This window comes from Schistocerca americana, chromosome X (assembly GCF_021461395.2).
Source record: "Schistocerca americana isolate TAMUIC-IGC-003095 chromosome X, iqSchAmer2.1, whole genome shotgun sequence".
NCBI lineage: Eukaryota > Metazoa > Arthropoda > Insecta > Orthoptera > Acrididae > Schistocerca > Schistocerca americana.
In genome coordinates, this window is record NC_060130.1 from 685220991 (window position 1) to 685246805 (window position 25815).

At 38.1% G+C, this 25815-nt stretch overlaps 1 protein-coding gene across 4 annotated transcripts in view; it reads right to left on the minus strand.

Annotated features, from left to right (window-relative positions):
- The window catches only part of LOC124555120 (plasma membrane calcium-transporting ATPase 2), a 370405-nt gene that overhangs the window by 43363 nt on the left and 301227 nt on the right, over positions 1–25815 (minus strand). For all 4 annotated transcript variants that reach the window (XR_006968519.1, XM_047128924.1, XM_047128923.1 and 1 more), the window contains 5 exons: positions 19614–19808; positions 19320–19526; positions 13105–13303; positions 7032–7234; positions 581–732 (listed from right to left, as the gene is read on the minus strand). Coding sequence is in view for 3 of the 4 variants with exons in the window: in XM_047128924.1 (XP_046984880.1) it covers positions 581–732; positions 7032–7234; positions 13105–13303; positions 19320–19526; positions 19614–19808 (956 nt within the window). In the remaining variant the exon portion in view is untranslated. The remainder of the gene's footprint in view (positions 1–580; positions 733–7031; positions 7235–13104; positions 13304–19319; positions 19527–19613; positions 19809–25815) is intronic.

Sequence of the window (25815 nt, forward strand, 5' to 3'; positions counted from 1 at the left end):
AGAACCTACACATATGACAATGCTAAAGGTTTGTTATAGACAATAAAATCAAATGTAGTTAAATTGAGAAGGAATCCTTTTAATATATTCCATTAAATGCTTTTTTTTAAAATTTCAATATTACAATTAAATTTTAAAGGAAGATCTCGAGGAAAGATTTTCTGCCTCCAGAAACTGCGTTCCATATGGCAGAGATAACAATGGTGAAAATGGTAATAAAGTGATAAATGACAGAGTTACACTGCAATTATGTTTCTTCCTATTTTGCTGTGTTATTTGCTTTAATGAGCAGCTTTAATGAGCAACTTCAGCCTAACTACTATTTTCAAGCAACCTTTACACTATATTAACCACGCAGCAATCAGATTTACTATTTAGAAAAGGTGAAATACATATGCAGTAGTTCAACGTAATACATTTGGTATTTTGGTCCTAAAATTAGATTACTATTATTCAAAATTATACGGTCATTACACTGAACAACGAAATGAATAAGTTTTCTTTCAGAAGTGATGTTTATCAGTAGCTGGAAAAAGGAGAAGAGCATAGAGCAAGTACATTTCATATATTAAGTACTTACGACAGTATTTTTGGAATTTTTCTAGTTGGTATCGTGGTCACTAGCTGGCCCCAGAGAAGAGTCCCAACCCCAAAGAACAGGCACCATAACCACTGTTCCAGTGTCAAACTGGCAGTAGAAAATGCAACTGTTCCGAACTGGATGATGACGACCTTCAGAGAAAGAAGTTACCGTTAATAAACAAAAATAACTATTATATGAATAAAGTCAACACAGCCACATAAACCATGTCTGATGTGTAATTTTTAGACTGACTTTCATTAAAACCCTGAAACGTTTGCACAACAGTGACATGGAACACAGGCACACTTTTTTTTTTTGTGGGGTTTAAGGGCGCGCAACTACTGAGGTCATTAGCGCCCAGTCACCGTTGTTAGAGCACATGGAATCTAGTAAAACTCAAGGGGAGGGGGGGGGGACACCAGAAAGACCTGACAAAGATGCAGATAAAATAAGTAAAAAGGTTAGATGTCTTTGGACAAGCCAGTCAAAGTTATAAAACGCAGAACACGAGCAGCTGCTCGAGCGTCATCAGCTAAAATATCCGGTAAAGTAGATGGCAGGGACAGGACAACACGAGACTGACTAAAGGGGGGACAACAATAAAACATGGCGCACTGTTCACAGGCACACTGTGTAATGCAGATCTGAGTTACTATATTACAACCAAATCACCACATTACTGAATAGCTACCCAAGCAGGAACCGACAGATGCCAACAGTCTGCACTTCAAATATATATTGGTGACAATTTGACAAGAAATAGGAATGTTAAGGAACACTAGTGATTCAGTGCCCATGGAACAACTGTTAACACGGGCCATAGAGCTGCCTCTCCTTCCATGGGCCCCTTGCCAGTGGCCTTTTTTATATTGCAGTGTTCTATAGGCACTGCCTCAGGTTCCTTGATGGACTGCATCTGTCCAATCTGAGATCTCATCTGGAGGGTCTTCCCATGTTTGATGCAGTTGATGTCACACTTATACTGGAGACCTGCGCTGCTGGACAAGATGGCCAAACTGCAAAAACAGGCTTATCTCTGAACCATTGGAGTACTTATACTAAAAGTTTGTCAATAAAATCCAACATTTTCATTGTCGAATGAAACCATTACAAAAAAACTTAATGAACAATTTGAGATTTGCTAAGTCTTAAATGTCAATATAGCATTTCTATGATTAGTGCAATTAATGAAAATACCATGAACTGAGCTGTACTTGCATGACGTTCAAGACAGGGTATGAATTTCGAATGGCAAGAGATGTGTAAAAACTTAGGTGCTAAATAGCTTGCTCTAAACAGTTGTCTTTATGTATTAGGTTGGTATTTAAGTCCCTGTCAGTTTTACACTGCCACGGTTTTATTTTATCAGTATAAAATACATTACTCTGCCATATAATAACACACATTATATATATGTAATCACAATATTTGTCAGTGACTGCCTACCAGCATCAAGGTAACAGTGCTATGACCCCTCTTGTAGAATGTTGCGGTTTCAAGTTGTTGAAATCTGTCAACCAGTTGCTAAGAGAAGCTTCATCATTAAACCCTTGTCCCTGAGTGTTGATAGAGTGCGACCAGAAAAGAAGGTGATCTGATCGAACTAATTCTAGTGAATATGGATGGAGAGCAATTGGTTCTCAACGAAGTTCAGCAACTGCTCCAGTGATAATACTGGCCATATGCTGGTGTGCATTATCATGGAGGAACAACATAGGTTTACAAGTGTTTTGTTTTTAATACCAACAGCAAGTCACCTTAGCTGTTTCGCATACATTGCTGCTTTTATCTTTCCATTTCTTGGAAGCAATCCAGAGTGATTAAATGCACCAAATGGACAACATGATTTTTTGATATGGGCTGTTGGCTTTTTTTTTAATGGGCTGAGCCACTATTTCCTAAGTTCACATACATGAACCATTTCTCGTCATCTGTAACAATGTTCCCAAAGTGTGGCTTATGCCAACAGCAAGTCAACTGGTAAAAAAAAATTGTTATTTGCTTCTTTTTGTTGGTGTTGCATGACACACGTGGTACCATTGTACCCGATTTTTGTATTTTCCCACTGAAAGCAAGTGGCACATAATGGTTGTGTGGCTGCATTCCACAATTTGTGCTAATTCGTGCACTGTTTGATTAGGACTATTGTAAACCACTTGATTTAGCCAGTTTTCAGCAAAAAGAGAAAGTCTGCCACACTGCGGTTATCACCCAAGTCAAATTTTCCTTCTCAAAAATGAGAAAATCATTACCATGCTTCCCTACCACTTGACACTCCATACTGATTAGCCTTGAATATCACCAGAATTAGCTTTAAATAACACATGCTCTTCTTCATAATGCTCTTACTCCAAACTGAATGAATACAATTGATAACAAAAAAGGTGGCTTCACAATGCAGTGGTGCCAACCTAATGAATGGCATGGACTTTTACACCTACCTAAAATACTGAGTAGATTTCGTAAATTCAGCATGGATGTTCTCTCTGGTGTTTCAGGAAGCATTTTCAATTCAATTTTTATAATGTGTAGGAAGAATCAGCGAAAATCAAACACCATATTTGCTTGAATATAACCCACACTTTTTTTGCAAATTGGTAAAAAAAGAATTTATGGTGCAGCTTATACGCATTACCCTACAAATATCATTATATTTTCACATCACAGAAACAAAATCCATAGCACTCATTTGTTAGTTTGAAATGGAACAATAATATTGCTACTGTCTGGAACTTAATTTTCGTTTACAAGATAACATTGTAATTCCTCAACTGCTGACAGTTCACTTACACAATCACTATTATCTCACTCACAGCACAGTTATTTTGCATGACAGGGTGCACAATTTTTTCACTAACTAAATAGCAAATTTAGTCTTCACCAACGAGTGGTAACATCAGTGAGGGTAGGGGACAGGAGGGTTCAGCAGTAAGCTTCAGAATTTTTTGCAGCTACAGTGAAACATTTCAAATTCTTATTTGTTATGGAGAAACAACAGAGAAACTGGAAGAAAGTATGGTTTGGAAGAATCGCATGAATGGTGTTTGACCTGAAGATACCACAGACAAAATTCTGTGGGAGTATCAACTGGTGCTGCACGTTTATGCCTGTGAGTGGCCCCTCAATCTGTTCAAGTCCTTCACTAGCACCGAGACTGCCACAAGATTGTACTGAAGAATTCAACAACTTCCAGAGGTACATTATCCAAATGCAGTAGGAGCATAGTTTTTACTGTTTACACCAGATTGGCAACACTGACGACATTCACCCATTTTTGTGTCGTGCTGAGAAATATGATAGTGAACTACAGTGGAGGGAAAATTATCTCATTAAAAGTGACTGGAAAAGAAAAACAACGAATTACCATGATGTTAGCAGTTACAACAGGAAGAATGAAGCTGACCACCCCACCCCCAAACCTTATGTTATTTGAAAAATTAATACTTGATCCTTAGGGGGTTGATGATCTACAGCAAAGAAAGGCTAGAGGACAACAGAATTCATTGTGAACTGGCTAAACACTGCTTGAAAATGCTGACCTGATGCACTGCTCGGTACGATAGCTATGATAGTGTTGGATGCCTTTAAAAATAACTTTGTATCTTAAATAAAGTTGCTACGTTGAAGATAGACCTCACCGTTATACCTGAAGGTAGAACTGTAGGTGCGTGATATCATTGTAGACAAGCATTTTAGGGATGATCTCTGAACATATTATTCCAATTGGCTTTTTGAAGGGGTCTTACACTCACTCCATTTGTCAAGATTTACAAGCAATCCGTCAGTCTGATATGCGAGTGGATTCTCTCTTCAAGGTGTAGAGTATCACCAGAGTCTCTAGTCAAACGGTTCAATCTACATCTACATTTATACCCTGCAAGCCACCCAACGGTGTGTGGCAGAGGGCACTTTACGTGCCACTGTCATTACCTCCCTTTCCTGCTCCAGTCGCGTATGGTTCGTGGGAAGAACGACTGCTGGAAAGCCTCCGTGCGTGCTCGAACCTCTCTAATTTTACATTTGTGATCTCCTCGGGAGGTATAAGTAGGGGGAAGCAATATATTCTATACCTCATCCAGAAATGCACCCTCTCGAAACCTGGCGATCAAGCTACACCGCGATGCAGAGCGCCTCTCTTGCAGAGTCTGCCACTTGAGTTTGCTAAACATCTCCGTAATGCTATCATGCTTACCAAATAACCCTGTGACGAAACGCGCCGCTTTTCTTTGGATCTTCTCTATCTCCTCGGTCAACCCTTAAATTAAGGGTAGAATTATATTTTTGTAAATCACTTATGAATACTTGGGTATGGCTGGTACCTTATCTGCATGGTAGCAATGTCTGAGCACTGCTACTGGTTCAAAAATGGTTCAAATGGCTCTGAGCACTATGGGACTTAACATCTTAGGTCCTCAGTCTCCTAGAACTTAGAACTACTTAAACCTAACTAACCTAAGGACATCACACACATCTATGCCCAAGGCAGGATTTGAAACTGCGACCGTAGCAATCCCGCAGTTCCGGACTGCAGTGCCTAGAACCGCACGGCCACTGCGGCCGGCACTGCTACAGGTGTGTTAGTTTCTGAGACTACAGCTAATTTGTACATGCATGCACTCTTTTACAGACCAAAAGCTTAAGACCCCTTCAGTTATAATGTGCTGTAGACAACATGTATAACAACTAGTAAAACAATATTTTTGACAAGTGTAGCTTCAGCCTGGGCTTAAATTATTCAATATATGTGAAAATAGTCTTCCAAAGATTCCAGAATCATTTCCAATTAACACCACACTTTCGGTCATGGATGTTTCCAATCAACTGCACTAGTTCTCATTGTGGGAAACTATGTACACTGTATGCCTGAAGCTGTGTTACTAACAAGATTAAGAATGTCAACATGTTGCAAGCATATTTTGCTTAAAAGCTACTATCTTAACAGGTCACAAACGGATGTTTTTATTGACAATGATATTAGATGTAGAATACAAATGCAGTTACACTATGATTTATGAGAATGTCTGTGGCCTAATTTAAGGAACTATTCCAGCATTTGTACATAAACCTCAGTCTGATTGGCTAACGGGGGATTTGAAACTCATTCCTCACAAATTTTAGTCAAACAACTTGGCTACTGCACTACCTGGTTTACTAAGGTGATTTCAATTGCACTGTCCCTGAATACTATTCCACTGTAACTTAAGATTTACAGACAAGCTCTCTTGAAAGACCTACCTCAGCGACACATCCGAAGCCTTCCTGACAACAAATGTGTAACCACATATACCACAGTTTGTCTCAGCTTCGCTGAACATTTCTATAATATTATTTGAGCCCTCTGTACATGTCACTGCTTCTTATCAGTATAAACAATGTATGTGGACTACAGGTCATTAGTTCATACGAAGTACTGAACAGTACAGTGACAGTTACAAAATACCATTCTAGGTTTGTGTCACTGCTAACTACTTTTATTTTAGATCTTTCACTGCATTTAGGGTCAACAGATGACCACTATTGACTGAAAATTTACAAGAGTTTACTTGGAAGGAGTGAATAAGACAAGAAGACTGGATAATGAGCACAGAACACAGGCAAAATAAATCAATGTTATAACAATTTTATCAATTCTTGTACCAACACTTCCTGAAACAACTGAAAATTATTTTCATTAGTGATTACAATTTCAAATAAATGAATTTCTGCTGCAACACAACACCTATTATTGGTTAATATGACAACATTTAATGCTGTATACTTTAAGTAATTCCCAAGGTAACTTATGCACGTACCAGTGAGCATACTCAAATATTCCGACTTCTCACAGAAATTACTATTCCAACAAAATTTGTAATGGTGAGACAGAAGTAGTTTCGCTTTGAGGACGACATCTGTTTTGGCAAATAAACACCCCTATTAGCCTGTGACTATCTTGTGACAGATCTAGTCCTTTCATAATCGCTCACCAGTCACTGTCAGTTAAAGATACTGTGAATACCAGGCTAACAATGTAACCTCCAAAGTTTATCATCCAATTTTTGGAAATTGGACAAGAAGAAAAATTTTTGCAAATGGTTGAAATTCCAGATTTTACTTTTATTTCTGCTATTATTTACCTTGTTTAAAGGAGATGTTGCACAATTTCAACGAACTGAAAATAGAATTAGTACGTATTGCTTTTCTAAAAAACAAATGCTGCACTGATTAGCTGATCAAAGGTAATTAACAGGCTCTTATGACACAGTATACTAGGAGGAGGAGGAGGAGGAGGAGGAGGAGGAGGAGGAGGAGGAAACTATGTCACCAACGACCATCACTAGGAAATCTACATTTCGTTTTGTTCTGTAATGCGAAGTTTATATTTTCAGCATTTATTACAGATAGGTGTTATGACTGTTTTTGCTACTTTAAAGAATATTACTCATCTCCAAGATTTCTTTCCACTTACCTGAGCAAGGCAAGTTCCAATCCAAATGCTGTAGAAAATTGGATTTGTAAAAATTCCTTCAAACACATTCCTTTGACCATGAATTTTTCTAGCATTTATTTCATTGAATAAAGTCATCATGACAAACGTATTAAATATAATGGTAAAATGTTGACTAGCAACGGGTGAATCTCTTCCTGTTGGAATGTCTAGCATTTTATCTCCTGTAACAACAAAACTATAATCAATGAAATGCATAAATATGGGATTGTTCTGTAGACTGCACTTAGAGTAAACCATAAGAACACTGCCATGCATTTCTACAAACAGGAGATCTGAGTTACTGAAGTGTGAGGAGTAATCTTATTCTTATGAAACTATTACTGCATTTTGTCTGAAGCACACACAAGACAAGACATTTCCTTTGCAGCCAGTAGTCAGTCAGGGAAGATGTTAAGTTCCTAATTTTGCACAAAACTGCAAATTTAAGATTGTTTCTAGGTATAAAAGTACTAAAAACCACTACTCAGTGGTGCGATTTTTGAGGGGTTGGAGGAGCGAAGAAAGTGTGCTTCATTGCATTCCTTTTAGATGTGGGAATAAATACCCCAGTGTGAATAGATGCAATTATGTCTCAAACATAGTGCATGTTGTAGCAATCATGTTTTCAACATTTTTTTATTTAATAATTACAAATAGAAGTCTGTTTATTCATTGGTTTCATATTTTACACTAGTAACACTACACATTATATACTACTCACTGTTTAAGAAATTACATGATACTACCAAAATCTACAATTTCTTTTTAAATGGCCGCTCATATCTGTGTTGTCACATAATTTAGGTTTCAGGCACAAACTAGATAAACACCCAATATTGATTTATTACTTTATGCATCATCACATGATCAGTTACTTGAACTGCTACAATCATTACACATCTATGAGTAAGAAACCTGAGGAATTCATAGGGAAAAAAAGACATTACACTAGTTATAAGAGAGGGAAGAGTAAGAAACTTAAACAAAAAAGTCAACGTGGCAATGAATTTATGTTCCTGCATAGCCTTGCATCAGGGCCTTTTTAGTATTTGACATGAAGCAAGAATGGTCCAAGTTTTATGAGTGTCAGTATCTTGAAAGTTTTGCACACATTTCACTCAATTAATGTAAAATAATGCTGGGAGGGGGGAGCTGGGATCTAGGGAGGTTGGTTGGTTGGACCAAACTACTAGGTCATTAGGCTTGGGGAGAAAACCCGAAGGTTTACCATCAATGAAGCTGAGCTAATGCACAAAAAGACGACATGGAGACAGAGGAAGAAATGCAAGCACGGTGCCCCATCTAGGGAGCAGCCGGAAGCCCCTCAAAGCACAGTGCGCTGAGGGGACATACATCAACCAGCCCCCACCATTTAACAGAGGTAACTCTACTGCAATATTGCCTTGGAAAGACTAGCAAGAGAAGCACAGAGAGAAAAAAGAATAAGTTAGTCTAACAGGCTATATGACGGGGGGAGGGAGGGGGGGGGGGGGGGGGGGGGGAGAGAGAGAAATGTAAAAGTCTAGGTATGGTGCAGACCATGCTGGTCCATCGATCCCAGACAACTGCAGTATGATCTGGGCAGAGGACATAAGAGTGTTCTGCCAAACCTTCAATGGGCTGATGAGGGGATGGGGTAGAGACAGGGCAGGGAGAAGACCTAGAAACTTAGTACAAAACAGAATTATGAAGTCTTAGCTCTGATCCACATATACCTTTAATAAAATTTCATCCCTAAGTAGTACTTATTCCATGATGGGATGTAGATGGAGTGGCTAGCAAGCCTAACTGGGTGAACAGTCTCTGTTTCTAGATTTTTAGATAGAACTGAAATTTTCCCCGAAGTGCAACACAGCCACAGTATTTTACAATGTATTTTAGTACCTTAAGAACTACTACCAAATGACACCTTTGATAGTTCACTGATGATATAGCTATGTACACTGCTGCCCTCCTTATGATTAGAACACTATGAAAGTGGTACCATCAACATCAATTGGCATGCATTTGCTACATACTCAGATATTCACATTAACCACATTTCAGCACAACCATACAAAGTGGGTAGGAGTAACTGCATCTACATTTATCATTCATAAATTTGATTTGGATAATGTGTGTGACTATGCAGTGTTATGTCTCAGGTACGGAGCACATGTTTGAATTCTACACTGGGAGGACTGTGGCCTATTGAGACTATTGTTTACAGTTCTACGATACTGCTGCTAGCCTTGGTGAAGATCCCATAATTGAGACGGAAATACAAAATCTATGGGTTCTGGGAGGTCATACCTAATACCCCACAGGATCTCTCTGGCCCCCACACATTTAATGCTTAATACAACACACAAATTGTTCTTTTGGCCATGCTGGATTGTGCAGTCAGGTCTTGCACCTTGAGTCAGGAAAGGCTTGTTTGCAGAAAGACCCATATACACACAAGGAAAGTGTATGTCTGGGGCATGATGAATTATCAGTATGGTGACCATCGTCACAGTTTTCTTTTAAGCTGCAGTTGAGACGCTTGCCATCAGTGGTGCATCCAGTGACAACTTTGGACACAGGAGTGACACTACACTTGTTTATTTAAATCCCAGTTATGCATTCATTGTCAAAGTAGATGCATCAATCTGTGGACATTCTGAGAAGAATGAATGTTGCCAGTCTGCATTTGTCATTCTGTGTTGTGCGCCCAGCAAACGGTGTAACAGTATAGGGTGCCTAGAAAATAATCAGCTCTGGTTCTTGAATATATTAATTTGGACAGCTGTAACATTGCTAATGGTTAAGGCTACTTGCTGCACACTATCTTTGTGGTCCCTGCAGTGTTACATTCCACTAGATGACGTAAGCTTTGCATTACCTGTACTGTACTGTACTGTCCTGTCCTGTCCTGACCTACCTCAGTGCACATTCTTCACCTCACCTGACCCACTGGAAAGATCTGTCAACAGATAACCACAATAATGGCATGCCACTGTGCACGAGCCACTACGATCAACTTAAACTGGCAGAATGGAATGGTGTACCTGTATGTTATCCAAGCTCAGTTAACTGTGCCTAGCCAGGTTAGAGAGCCATTGTTGTTGCCACTGTATTACGAAATTTACACACTATATACTGATGAATCACAAACAAATTCCCTTTCATTCCTCATATATGTACAGTGGGAAAAACTCTGTTATATAACCTGGTAACTGCCATTAAATAAAGATGCTTTACACTTGATAATATGTAAAAATTTAGTGAGCCTTTGAAGCCATTGTGGAGTTTACTGACAACACTGGCCACATAACACAAATAAAATAAAAACATATGAAAATCTGAAAGTAAACTGTAACATGAGTTCAGTTTAAGTAAAGTAGAGGATTTTATCAATATTTATCTGGAAACTACAGCTCTCTACACATATTTCGAGAAGCAACTGTGTTGATCATTGGATTTCTGACAGCAAATGCAATAAACATCTACCCCATTTCCACACTGTGTCAGAATACTTTGCCCGACACTCCATCACCAAGATATGTTTTGGCTAGTTCTCCAAGGAAACTCCGACTCCAGTCTTACTGAGCACTGGGTGTTTGAATCAAAGGGATGTGCACATATTTTACTGTGAATTCTGACCTGTGTAGTGGCTATTTACTGGTTGCTCTCTACTGCTTGCAATGTCTTGCCCATGTCGTTATGTGCTTAAAAAAAAAAAAAAAAAAAAAAAAAAAAAAAAAACCATAGGTAATTTATTTTTTGGATAAACACTACACAAATTGCCAAGAGTGTTTCACATAATTTCAGTGATTGTCTTCTTTGTGATTACTTATACAGTGAAATATTTTGTCACTAAAAATCCAAATACACCCCATGCACAACCAGTAGCATTGCTTGTAAAAGTCATCACCTCACTAACTTTCATTATTCAACTGTGCTCTGCCATAGGAGGGAAATCTGTTGTTACACCTGACCTAAGAAACTGCTAAAGCATCTGCAGTTGGCCTGTTACTTTGTCTTTGGAAGAGAAAAGAACATGGTAAACAACTTACACTTAAAATATGTTAATGGTGCACTGTCTCTCTAAATTTGGTATTTCTGTATAAATCTGGTGTTTCTGTATACATCTGGTGTTTCTGTATAAATCTGGTGTTTCTGTATAAATCTGGTGTTTCTGTATAAATCTGGTGTTTCTGTATAAATCTGGTGTTTCTGTATAAATCTGGTGTTTCTGTATAAATCTGGTGTTTCTGTATAAATCTGGTGTTTCTGTATAAATCTGGTGTTTCTGTATAAATCTGGTGTTTCTGTATAAATCTGGTGTTTCTGTATAAATCTGGTGTTTCTGTATAAATCTGGTGTTTCTGTATAAATCTGGTGTTTCTGTATAAATCTGGTGTTTCTGTATAAATCTGGTGTTTCTGTATAAATCTGGTGTTTCTGTATAAATCTGGTGTTTCTGTATAAATCTGGTGTTTCTGTATAAATCTGGTGTTTCTGTATAAATCTGGTGTTTCTGTATAAATCTGGTGTTTCTGTATAAATCTGGTGTTTCTGTATAAATCTGGTGTTTCTGTATAAATCTGGTGTTTCTGTATAAATCTGGTGTTTCTGTATAAATCTGGTGTTTCTGTATAAATCTGGTGTTTCTGTATAAATCTGGTGTTTCTGTATAAATCTGGTGTTTCTGTATAAATCTGGTGTTTCTGTATAAATCTGGTGTTTCTGTATAAATCTGGTGTTTCTGTATAAATCTGGTGTTTCTGTATAAATCTGGTGTTTCTGTATAAATCTGGTGTTTCTGTATAAATCTGGTGTTTCTGTATAAATCTGGTGTTTCTGTATAAATCTGGTGTTTCTGTATAAATCTGGTGTTTCTGTATAAATCTGGTGTTTCTGTATAAATCTGGTGTTTCTGTATAAATCTGGTGTTTCTGTATAAATCTGGTGTTTCTGTATAAATCTGGTGTTTCTGTATAAATCTGGTGTTTCTGTATAAATCTGGTGTTTCTGTATAAATCTGGTGTTTCTGTATAAATCTGGTGTTTCTGTATAAATCTGGTGTTTCTGTATAAATCTGGTGTTTCTGTATAAATCTGGTGTTTCTGTATAAATCTGGTGTTTCTGTATAAATCTGGTGTTTCTGTATAAATCTGGTGTTTCTGTATAAATCTGGTGTTTCTGTATAAATCTGGTGTTTCTGTATAAATCTGGTGTTTCTGTATAAATCTGGTGTTTCTGTATAAATCTGGTGTTTCTGTATAAATCTGGTGTTTCTGTATAAATCTGGTGTTTCTGTATAAATCTGGTGTTTCTGTATAAATCTGGTGTTTCTGTATAAATCTGGTGTTTCTGTATAAATCTGGTGTTTCTGTATAAATCTGGTGTTTCTGTATAAATCTGGTGTTTCTGTATAAATCTGGTGTTTCTGTATAAATCTGGTGTTTCTGTATAAATCTGGTGTTTCTGTATAAATCTGGTGTTTCTGTATAAATCTGGTGTTTCTGTATAAATCTGGTGTTTCTGTATAAATCTGGTGTTTCTGTATAAATCTGGTGTTTCTGTATAAATCTGGTGTTTCTGTATAAATCTGGTGTTTCTGTATAAATCTGGTGTTTCTGTATAAATCTGGTGTTTCTGTATAAATCTGGTGTTTCTGTATAAATCTGGTGTTTCTGTATAAATCTGGTGTTTCTGTATAAATCTGGTGTTTCTGTATAAATCTGGTGTTTCTGTATAAATCTGGTGTTTCTGTATAAATCTGGTGTTTCTGTATAAATCTGGTGTTTCTGTATAAATCTGGTGTTTCTGTATAAATAAGAGATCACACATTGCAACAGACTGTTTAGAATCTGAACTTTTAGTCATTGGTAGTAACTGCGCACAACAAATAAAACACCTCTTCGCAGTCATTGAAACTAGCAGGCATGTTTCAAATAACTTCCTTTTAAGGGCTTCTTTTTCCAATAACAGAATCAAGTTCATTGGTTCACACATTTACAGTTACCAGTTCGAGAAAAAAAATTGTAATTTGTCTAAAACAGCACATGATGAAAACAAGTCTTACCTACAAAAAGGAGTGCAAAAATGACAGAGAGCTGGTACACTGCTTGGCCTAAAATGTTTTTCATCATTGTTCTAGAAATAAGAGGTTTCGTTCTTCCGTAAGGTTTCCGGAGAAGCAGATCTGGTGTAGGCATCTCTGTTGCTAGAGCTAATGAAGCCAGTGTGTCCATAATCAGATTCACCCACAGCATCTGCACAGCCTGCAATAATTTGAAGTTGCCAACTGAAAAGTCACATAGAAAAGACAAACACAAAAGACAGAGGTGATATGTAACAAGATTTTTCACTTTACCAGTAAATGGCTCAAGATTTGCAATAACCCAACTGTACTGACTGAATGATCTTGTTTAAGTTGAAAATTGTTCATGTTGTGCTCTAATAAGAGCATCAATGTTAGGATCATTTACACCTGTCAGAGTAGGGACTTCATGTAATCTGCTGCGGTGAAATAACGTTGCAGAATGATCATGAACTTTGAGAGCACAATTCTTCGTGTATACAATTACTTAGATCCCATTTTAAGTAATTATTTTTTTCTTTTTTCCGGCCTTTATCCTGTGTCTTCATGGGGTGAGCACATTAATTTTCAGATCTGGAAATGTTAGTCATTAGACTGGCCATATACCCTCCTGTCGGATGTGAGAAGTAGCCTACAAACCACATCCACCTAAGTTACTGTTCCTTTTATCATAAGTTTACTTCCAAGAGTGTAGTCAAACAGTGATAGGTCAACTCATCTATTTATGTATAATGGTTATTTATTTACATTGACATTCATTGCTAGTCTCTGCAGCCATCACCAGCAGACACTGCAGGTCTTCCTATGACTTGCTACAAATTTCTGGCATTGCATATTCCCTGTAACAGACGGCATCATGGACGCACCCACCCACAGACAGCACTGCAACAGAAACAATCTTACAGCACTCCCTTGAGATACCGTAAATTTTCATCCAATGATTTCATCCCGTTAAGAATAACAGGTTAAGCTGAGCTCTTTTTTTGCTAGGAAGTCCTGAATCTAGTTATAAATCTGGTCCAATACTCCATAAGTTCATATTTTGTTCACCAAATGACTGTGTGTAACTGTATCAAATGCCTTCTGGAAGTCTAGAAACATGGTAATAGACTGAGCACCCTTTTCTATTGCACACTCTCGATATCCTGAAAGAACATTGCACCGAGTTTTCTAAGTTCTTCATTAGCACAGGCCAGGTTGACTCCCAAGAAAAAATTGTCTTCCAAACAGACCATAATATGTGAATATGAAAAACATTTAAAAACTCAACAACTGATTGACATTAGCAATATAAAAATACAATTGTATGTATCTGTCAAATCACTTTGATCCTCCTTTGCTCCAGTAACCCACAATAAACTGCTGATATAATATAATCCTACAGATTCAGATGCCTTTCTATTGTCAAGTGATTTTAATTTAATTTCTAGTCCACAATCACCCACTTCAGAACCTCACATTTCAGTGGCCATAGGACATCCGAAACGAGATACCTATTCTGATATTTTACAATGCAATTTTGTATGCCTGAATTCCGTATTTCAGTCTTTACTCTGTCATCTTTTGTTCAGTGCCAATATGGTCAACAAATGACTCAACTGACTCTGCTCCACTTACTGATTTTATGTAAGATCAAGAATTCTTAACATTTTTCATCAGATCTATTCACTAAACAATTCTCGAGTTGCTCTCCTTCTGCTCAGTTAGACTTTGTTCAGTTAGTTTGTCAATAAAGCTTTGACTTTCCTGAAGTTTGTGATTAAACACTCCACTTTTGCAGCAGTTTTATGTAACTATTAGGTTGGTACCCAAGCTCATAGCATTTTTGTTTTGGATGTTGGTATTCTGGTTGCTATGGGTTTATTTGTTGATCATATATTTTATTTGTAGTTCACTGTTGCTATTTGAATTTACATATTGTCATTTCGTTCATTTGAAGACACTGATTGTAGCTGTAAAAGTTAGAAAACAGAGTGCCAAGAGGAGAAATCTTAACATTTCCAATGTATTCTCCTGTTAGATGCAAGTGTGTGTGAAATCTTATGGGACTTAACTGCTAAGGTCATCAGTCCCTAAGCTTACACACTACTTAACCTAAATTATCCTAAGGACAAACACACACACCCATGCCCGAGGGAGGACTCGAACCTCCGCCGGGACCAGTCGCACAGTCCACAACTGCAGTGCCTTAGACTGCTCAGCTAATCCCGTGTGGCCCTCTCCTGTTAGAGTTCAGTAGGGGTTGACAGTAGTGGAGCAAGTCGGAAACATATGGGTATAATGCCCTTGGCCAAAGCAAACAAGAAAATTGTTTTCTTATTTTGAGGAGGATTGTTTTGACATTAGTTACTCTCCATGTTCTGCAAGACACCTGCTGCTTTTTATCAAGACCATTTAAATGCATTAACCCACAATGGTCCACATCTGTGTACTCAAAAATTGGCAGATATGATATTGTGATCATTCCACCACTGTGCAACATTTGCATGCAATAGGGAAAATTCAAGAATCGAGTGTATGGGTATTGCATGCTCTAAGCCAAGTCCACAAAAAATAGCAGGTTGCCATATGTGCATTTCTGCTTGCTTGTCATCAGTTGGCTTGTGAATAACACTGAGCATTCTACCCTGTATCATTACTGGTGACAAGAAAGTCTCTCTATGCCAACATAATGAAAAGGAATGGTTGAGCATAAGCAAAGCAAAAATTTCCCATACAAAGACCTGCATGCCTCCACAAAAGATAACGTTATGAATCTGGTGGAACAGCGTCAGTGTGGAGTACTACTAATTGCTTGGCAGAGATGTAATCATCACCATTAACATTTACTGTTGACAGGTGAGATGTCTTGCAGCTGCAGTCCAAGAACAACGACCAGAAAGACTGCGTGAATTGATGCTACTTCATGGTAATGCCCGTCCAGATTCTGCTAGACTACAGGAGTTTGGATGGAAAGCCATTCTGCACCCACCTTATGCACCTGATCTTGCAACCTCAGATTTTCACCTTTTGCACTCTATCAAAGAACCTTCAAGAAACTTCCTTTTCTGATGAAAATGTGCTCTGAACATGGCTCGATTTTTTCACCTCAAAACCACACGAATTCTATTCGCAGAATCGGAATTTACCCCAGCATTGGCAAACTGTTGTAAATAGTGAAGGAGAATATATTTTTGATGCATAAAATCTCTGGAATGTGCATGTTCAGAGCACCTGGGGACAATGGTTTTGAAATTTATCTATTTGTGATCCACAACTTCATTACCAAATCAAAATTATTAGTGTCAACTGCTCAGATACTCTGTAATTTGTTTCCTACCACTCTTTGCGAGTAAGAGTATTTTCTTACCTTTATTAACATTCTTTTCAACACTTCTCGTCATGAACACTCAAACAGCCTTGTGCTCACCCAGTTCACATCCACATTAACTAATCTGACAAGTTCAGGCCTCTTAGTTACTATATCAAAGACACTGGCCCTGTAAGTCAGCTCTCCAACTGCCCTAATTTTTACAGAGATTTTCAGAAGAATCTAAACATGAATTACTGCCCTGGCACCTGTGCTATGTAACAGAACTCACATTCTATAGCTGGGAAATTGGATCCTGAACTATCACAATAACATGACCAGGGAGCATATAGGGCAAATTGGTAGGCCATTTCAAACAAGGTAACCCGTGGTCTATATTAACAGCACACTTATCTGAAAGAGGACACAGCATCACAAGCCCTTCAGAAAATTTAAAAATACTTCACAAAAAAGGAAAAAAAAAAATTTTGAATGTATCAGAGGAAGTGATTTTTTTAAAATTCTTGTTGAATAACCAACTGGAATTAAGGCACCATAATAGCATTCTGGCTTATTGTGATTGCTGTACGATTAGGTGTTAGTACGCAATAAAATTCTGTATTATTCTCGCTTTTAAAGAAAGTGACAGTGCTCTTAGTCAAGACTGTATGACATCGCACTGTCCACGTGGACAGCTTCCGTTCTGTCAGTCAGCTAGTCTCTCTCTGTTGTTCATGCATGCCATGTTAGCCTTGCCCTGCACAGAGCTGCCCTGCTGTCACACTGGTAAGACACTGCCACATGATGTTTTCCACACAGTAATTTACACAGTGCCACAACTAATCATATTGGCAGTGACAATAAAATATTTTGTTTTTCTTTTTAGCTTCAGGCAAATTTTAAAGAATGGAGCATGTTATCTTTACATTTTCCTCACCACAATATTGACAATATTCTGAATAATAAATTTTGATTAGGAGCAATAGGTATGCCTATGATCTTTGAATGTTGTGAGTACATCTTAGACATTCCTTTATTAATTTTAATGTCTACAAAACATGGTGGCATTGTACATTGCCTTTTAATATGCAGGTTGCACCTGATGCAGCTTTAAGCTCAAAAACCAGCTGTGTTTTAATAAACAACAATTTTACCAGCTGTAAGCAGAGTTCTTCCTAACATCATGACCAGGAATATTTTCTCTGAAGCAGTATATCACTACTACTACTACTACTGCTGCTGCTGCTGCTGCTGCAGCAGCAGCAGCAGCAGCAGCAGCAGCTAAGGCAGTTGGACCACTGAAGCATCTGAATACATTTTTGTGCCTAGCTCTGGTGCTTACCTTCAGCCAGATTATTTCAAATTTAGGATCTGTACCTTCACTAAATAATGTAGTATTCTTTGCAGCACCAAGTAGGATATGATCATTTGTTTCTAGCCTCTCTGATATTTATTCCAATTGAAATTATTATTCCCCTGCTGGTCACTTCCACTTTGAACCAGCTTTTTATACCTAGTACTACATCAATAGTGTTACCTTTAATCAGTTAGACCAGTACAGAGATGTTCGTGCAATTAACTGATATCACATTAACATCTCTTCCCAACCTACAAGAAAGGAAGAATTCCATTATTAACAAGGCTGGTCCACTCTTTTCTCTGATTATGGCACATAATTCATCACCGACACACTGGAGTGGTTCCTCTAACCTAAAAACCTTCATATGCACACCACTTATACTCAGCAACTATAGCACCCAGTCCATTTAACAGCATAGATTAGAATGCATAAACTGCTAGCTGGTATCAAGAAATCTGGGTTTCAGATGGTCAAAGAATCCAGAATTAAGTTTCACTCTGCAGTGAGTGTGCACTGATCTGAAACTTCCTGGCAGACTAAAACAAACTGTGCCAGACCAGGAGTCAAACCTGGGACTTTTGCCTTTCAGTGTTAAGTGCTCTCTATCAACTGAGCTATCCAAGTACCAGCCGGTAGCTCACTTGCCACGGCCCCCCCCCCCCCTCCCTCCCCCAAAAAGCCGAAGGTCTTTAGGCTTAAGTATCCAGCTCTTGCACCATTTTTATCTGCCAGGAGGCTTCTGTCACAGAATCGTCTGAGCATTTGGTTTAGGCCTTCCACTTGGCTCCAAACAACTGTACTGTGTATTCCTTGGAATGAGAACTTTCTCCTGAAATTAACAACATTTACATTACTTTTGCCCACACACTTTTAGCAAGGAGAGAGCTTCAACTGTAATTTACACACACTTTGATAGAGAGATATCAAATCACAACAACAGAAAATAGTCTAAAACAGAACACTTACAGTTAACTTAGATACATTGCTTAATGGCGTTTCAAAATGTTTCATGGTAGACTACAAAAGGAAAAATAGCTCTCAGCGATACTGAAAGTTTAGTTATTAGAATATATTTTTGTTGCTTTTATCCTGAAGTATTTTAATGTCTTCTACATAATCGGTTTCCACTTATCCTTGATGTGTCAGTTTTGTTGTTGAAACCACTAAAATGGAAGCTTTTCAACTAAATGTAAGGCTGGTTGCTGTATTACAATGAGCTAAGATTGTCTGGTTGAAAACTTCTTAGCATGCGTGGCCAACCTCACGAACTAAAGTCAGTCTCTCATCTCACCCGCAACATTAGTTGCACACATGAACCTCCTACCACCACGACCACCACCCTCAGTTTATTATTATTATTATTATTATTATTTACAAATTCTCAACAGCAGTAATTTAATCTGAGCTGATTAGGCATAAAAATGCAGGAAGTTAACTGGCAGTCTTGATATGTTTTGTACACAAAACTAACTCCAAAAATATTGTTAGAAGTAATTTTTGAACTCAAAAATTAAGTTTTTGGAATAAAATATCACCAAAAAACTGTACCTTGAGTGGACTGTCTTGGACAGCGCAAGCTCCTATAAAAGCGACAATGACAGCAACCACATTAACTGTAAGCTGGAACTGTAGGAACTTTGCTATACTGTCATACACATTGCGGCCCCACATTACAGCTTTGACAATACTGCTGAAATTATCATCTGTCAGAATGATATCTGAAGCTTCTTTTGCAACATCTGTTCCAGCAATACCCTAAAGAAAAAAGGGGTAACAATTTTTAGATACTGTAACCCATTAACTTAAAATTACTAACTGGCACACTGTATCATATTTACATACCATGGCAAATCCTACATCAGCCTTCTTCAATGCAGGACCATCATTAGTTCCATCTCCTGTCACAGCAACTACTTCTCTACTATCGCTTATTTTGCTGTCGATAATACCCTTGACAAGAGTGTATTTGTCTGTTGGTGATGACCTTGCTAAAACCCTAAGCTTAGGCCACACTTTATCCAATAGATGTTGCTGAACCTGGTAAATTTAAAGATATTTAAATATGTACACTAGACAATTACCTGCAAAATATATGGATACTGATAAGATATGATTAGACACCTGTAACTCTGAAATATATATGCATTACAGCCATGCTGAGTTTTCACTTAGGAAATAAATGTTATTATTTATGCTTTGGGGATAAGGTGTATGGTGTTTGACACCAGAGTAATTTGATGTTACACAGAAACCCCAGTTATTTGCCTGGTAAGGAAATAGCAATGAAACAGTACACAAACACAATTTTATTTTACCCATGACCATGTGTTAAATTTCGTATGCTCTCATGCAAGCGAAGATGCTGAATAGTTCATTTTTGTATTCATGACAATAGAATGGCCAGTACACTAATTTCAAAGCAAATATTGATAATTTTAACTGTTTCTGGGATGCAATAGGGTTTCAAACAGGCTACTATGTTTCTAAACACAAAATAACCAAACAAAATACACGCACACAAAATCTGACAGTATACCTCGGAATACATGGTCCCAGAAACTGATGATTTGTTAGCATGGACTGTCTAAAAAAGGACTTACTTCATTTCAAGCATGCATCAGTTACAGTAACTATCAGATCTCAGTACACAGTTGCTCCACATTGCTTGTTTGCTCAAAATATTGTGAGGTGTGTATTTCAATGTTAAATTTTATTGTCTTTTATCATCGGTGCTGTAGTTTTCAGGAACACAAACTTTTTAAAAGTTTTTCAAGTAGTTTTTCCTTTTCATAAAATGTGTTTGTAAATCCACGAAATCTTCCTTAATGTTTCATATACAATGCTCTGGCATGTTTTCTGTACGAACTGTGCGTGTGTGTTTTATCATAAACCTGTTATGTGTATACTATAGGCATTTCAAACCAATCAAACTGCTTTTTAAATTTTAATATTAAGTGACAGTGTGCTAGTATGGCTTTCAAATATGACAGTGAAACTGATAGCTCTGTTAAGATCAGTTACTATGTAACTACAAGGTAAGTTATCTTACAGAACTTTTGTACCTTAATTTAGATTTTGCTTTGTAATATTTTAAACGCAGGATTATATTCAATTTGTAATTGATGTTTAACTTTTAACAGAACTGAAAATCAGTGACATTTCTCAAAACTGGTCATTTTAAAATACAGTGACTGACTGAAAATGATCCTATTTTGCAGATCTTTTTATGTTATTAATATAACTACATATGCCACCTTCTTGATTAAAACAACCTTAAATTACATCCTCTCTCATACTTAAACCTGGGTTATTCAATATGTAATGAAATAAATCTAGAAAACATTCACAAGAAAGTTACTCATATTTTCATAATGTTGGACTGAGACAAAACGTTAAACGTATACAATACAAAGACAGCCAGAATTTAAAAAGATATCCTGTGGGATATCAACAAAAGTAGCTAACAAAAAAAGTTACATTAATACTTCACATTTTCCTGTGATTTTGTCATATGCTAAAAATTAATTTTGACACCGTGTACAACTCTTTTTACTTACAAAGCTTCATATCTAATGAAGATAACTTATTTACTGTATTACTTTCATGACTTCTATTTTTTAACATTGACTAGTGTAATTAATGGTGAGCAAAAAGTGTATTGAAAGATGTGTTTTTGGATTGAGGAAGGGCCAGTATGTGACTATATAAAGGCAGGAAAACCAATAAGATGAATTTTTAACTGCATAGCACTAATCCAAGGCATTCCTCATCCCTCCAGTTTATTACATTATTGTGCAGTCGCGCCAAATGGCTATACAGCTGCATACGGCATTGTTATAATCCACGGAGGCAGGTCCCAGTTCTTGAAGTACACCTCTTCAAAACTTCTATTTTTCCACCCGTCTTATAAGTGGAGAATTTTTTTTCTCCTACTGCTGCATTTTTGCCCACAGACTAAGTATGGAAATTGGCACCTACATGACTGTTATTCAGAGTTACTACACTACCTTTGTCACGCAAAAGCGAATGTAGTGAAAAGGATAGTTGCTACTCACTGTATTGCAGAGATGACTGAGATAGGCAGAACAAAAAGACTGTCAAAAATATGTATGTGGGACTGGGTTCTGGCTAGGCATAACGAAACTTTTCTGTTCCTGGTTTGTTGCTTGGCTTATGGAACACACACACACTGTGTGTGTGTGTGTGTGTGTGTGTGTGTGTGTGTGTGTGTGTGTGTGACACAAAGGCTCTGTTGGCTGAAAGCTTACTTTGTGACAGTCTTTTTGTTGTGCCTATCTGTGACTCAAAATCTCCACTATATGGTGAGTAGCAACTATCCTTTCCATAATATTACATTCCATCCTGGATTTTCCATTGTTTAAAACTGAATGTAGAATGAGGAGACTATGATGGACCTTTTTCTGATTCTGTGGCACAGAAAGAGCAAAGAGCACCCTTGAGGTAATGTGGTACAGATCGTCATTATGTATGTATTTATGTTGTGGAAGATATTCGGTAAATGGTGCTCTAGAATATATTGCAGGTATCACATTGTGACAAACATCTTCACCTGCTGATTTTTTTTTTTTTTTTTTTTAAAAAGCTTTATTCACTAGTAGTTTCTTGCTGTACAAAAGAGAAACTTGTATCTGTTGTGCCCACATCCCTCTGAGCAGATGTAACAACTCATGCCCAGGCAGGCTGGGCCATTTAGCTGCCTGTGAAATTCTGCTGCCATGGCCAGAATATTGCTGAGGTGGCGCAGTGCAAGACCTCAGTCCACCACAGTAGCGAACTGCATTATCTCATTCCACGGCCTTAAGCTGCACAGCTTCGGTTCCCAGATGATCAGAGGTGCGGCATTGTCATAACAATGCTGAGAAAATATACAAAAAATTCCAACACCCAGATCTAGCAAAATGTTGTCTTCAGCAAGTGCTGATGCTGAGATGTACTCACACAAGCCAAAGGCCCTATGTGGGTCACCTGGCCTCAGCTATAATCAGCAGTGGCTTTCAATAGCTACTAATCTATTGGCCAGTCCTAGACCTAACGCTGCTGAGACTCCAATTAGTGCCATCCAGCTGGATGGACATTGAGGGTGACAACAATCGAAATCTTGGCATCTCCAAGGGTGTCTGGTCCCGAGCCAGAGATGTTGCACAGGATAGAGTAGCTTGGAGAGCTTCATCAATCCAGTCTTTGGACTGAAGACAACAACAACAACAACAACAACAGTGGCCTTAATCCTTGCCTGTTATATGTTTCATACACAGGATGCCTAGGCATTACACCACTAAATAGAGAGTGTGCATGGTTGGCACTTGGGCATAAGGATTAAGGGGTGTTTGGTAAAGTATATTATTTGTTGAATAGTAACTGCTTTCCTGTTATTTTTATTAGTGTTTTTTTCCCTACAGAGACTGATTTTACAGTGAGTAAGCCAGGGGAACAAGAGGTTATTACAACACAGGCACTTCAGTCTTCGCTAGAGCAAGTAGTTCAAATGAGGACAGACTTTCATACAGACTTGCAGAAGCAGTTGGATGCCTTGAGAGATAGGGCCTCATATAGTTAATCAGTGGCCATCCTAGACACTGTTAGAATTTGTGGAGAACTTGTTGACAGCCAGGAAGATGAGTTGAGAGAGAGAGAGAGAGAGAGAGAGAGAGAGAGAGAGAGAGAGAGATATGTTTCATATGGCTAAGTCACAGTTGATAGGATATGCAAAAACATATGTAACATATCATTAGGAGTTAGCAAATACTCAAATGTTCATTGTGCTGAGAAGAGACTTGTTGCAGTGTTATAGCTGTTATCATGAACAGTTCAATAGTGTCTTGCTAAGACAGGACGAACTCATTGAAAGTTTCATGTAGACAACAAAGAAACCATGTCAAAATGTACAGTTGACAGAAATTGATGATGTGAATAGGTCCTTCCGGGAGAAGCAGAGCAAAGGGTGTTGAGAGATTTCTGTTGGTGGTAGCCACAGGTCATATTTCCTGAATATTTGGCTGGAGCTATAAGAAAGGAAACAGCTTTATGAGGAACACTGTGACTAGTCCATGATAAAAAGAGTATTTTCTCTGCTGATGCCAAATGTTACCATTTTGGGCAGTCAAGCCACATATAGCGTAGCTGCCAACAGTCACAATTTAGGATGTTATGGAATAGGAATAACGAAGTGTTAAATGGCAAAGGGGGCACCAAGGTCACCAAGCAGTGCTCCCAGTAAATTTTAGCAGAAGTTAAATCCGTACAGAGAGAGAATTTTGCTTAATTGGCTTAGTGGATAGCAGAGAACATAAGTTTTTGTTACAAACAGGTGCACACATGTCTCTGACAAGTTTGGACTTCATGGGAAAGAGGCAATTTAACCCACCATGCTCCAAGTTATGTGGAGTGGGCAATAACGACTTGCATTCACTGGGTTCAGTGATACTGGGTTTTCAGGCGGGGTCCAAATATTTCCATGAATATATGTAAGTTTTGCCTCAAACAGGTGACAGTTACTGCATACAATATTAGGTTGGTATTTCCTATGTAAGCAACACACGAATACTTGCAATGTACTGTGCAATTAAGTGGGACATTATTTTGTCTGGGGAAAACTGTTTTCAGTGTTTTAGTGCTGCAAGGTTAGTCTCTTGTAAAAGATGAATCAATTAAGCTATGTGCAAGGTCAGTAAGGATCCATTTGCATGAATAAGTACCACACGGTACTGGGAAATTGCTATGGTTGAGTGTAGGATTTGAAGGTATATTTATATCTTGCACGGATGAGCCACTGAGAGAGAACGATGATTAGACAAATTATGTTTTTCGTATGCAGGAGAAGTGTATCCACACGGGACATAGACGGTAAGCAGCTGGTACCCACTCGAATAGATAATTCTGGAACTGAAGACATGGACTTGTCCAAGAGTTTGTTGGTTGCCAATTTAGATATTTTGGAAGATGATGATCAGGATAGGATGAATTCAGACCCTAAGCATAATAAAGCTGCCTGTGTAACTGCAGTACAGGAAAAAGTGAAACTTTTTGAAGGAAAGGGGAAGATGAGTGATAGAGGAGTTGTTACTAGTATTTGAGGACTTGTCTAATGCTCATGGATCTTTACCTGTGTCCTGACAACACAGAATCCCAGCTGGTAATGTGACATCCATGTAGGATACATTGTATTGCGCAATTCACAACCTGCAGCTGGTGATGGAGGAGTTCATTACGCAGTAGTTACAGGCTGGCATTATTGAAGAAAGTTCTAGTTCTTGGCAACACTGGTGGTAATTTGACTGAAGAGAAGCACTGATGGTACCTGAACTTATCATTTTTGCTGTGTCTACAGATACCTTAAGTGTCATATGATTATGAATGTGTATCGAATACCAAACATAATAGAAACCTTACACAATTTGGGGCACAGCAAGTGTTTCCCCCATCACTGATTTTTCTAGCGGCTACCATTAGCTACACGCGCCACCAGAAAATGGCCAAAAATGGCATTTACGGACTCATCAGTACACTACCAGTACTGCCATATGCCGTTTGGGTTGAAAAAATATGCCACATTTCAGTGCTTGTTAGACGAAGTCTTTCAAGGGCTGCAACCGAGACAGTGTCTGGCACATTTTGATGACAATTTATGTTTTTCTGGGGCCGCACTGACATCAAGTCTGGTAACGACATTATGACTCCAATTTTGGGGCTTAATTGAACTCCTTTATCGCTATAGGTCTATTTCAGCTACTATTGCCATGTTGTGTGTGTGTGTGTGTGTGTGTGTGTGTGTGTGTGTGTGTGTGTGTGTGTGTGTGTGGCTTTTTGGGGCGGAGGGGGGGAGGGGGGAGGGGAGCATAGATCGGTACTTATGTCTATATTTTCTTGACTTTCGCATCACATATAATTGTGGCCTATGATTCTGTGATCTATGTTTCTGTTTTATGACCTTTTTCACATCAATTAATGCTGTCCAAGATATTTTAGTTTATATTTATGTGATTGAAAGTATCCGGACACCCACAAAAACATACATTTTTCATTT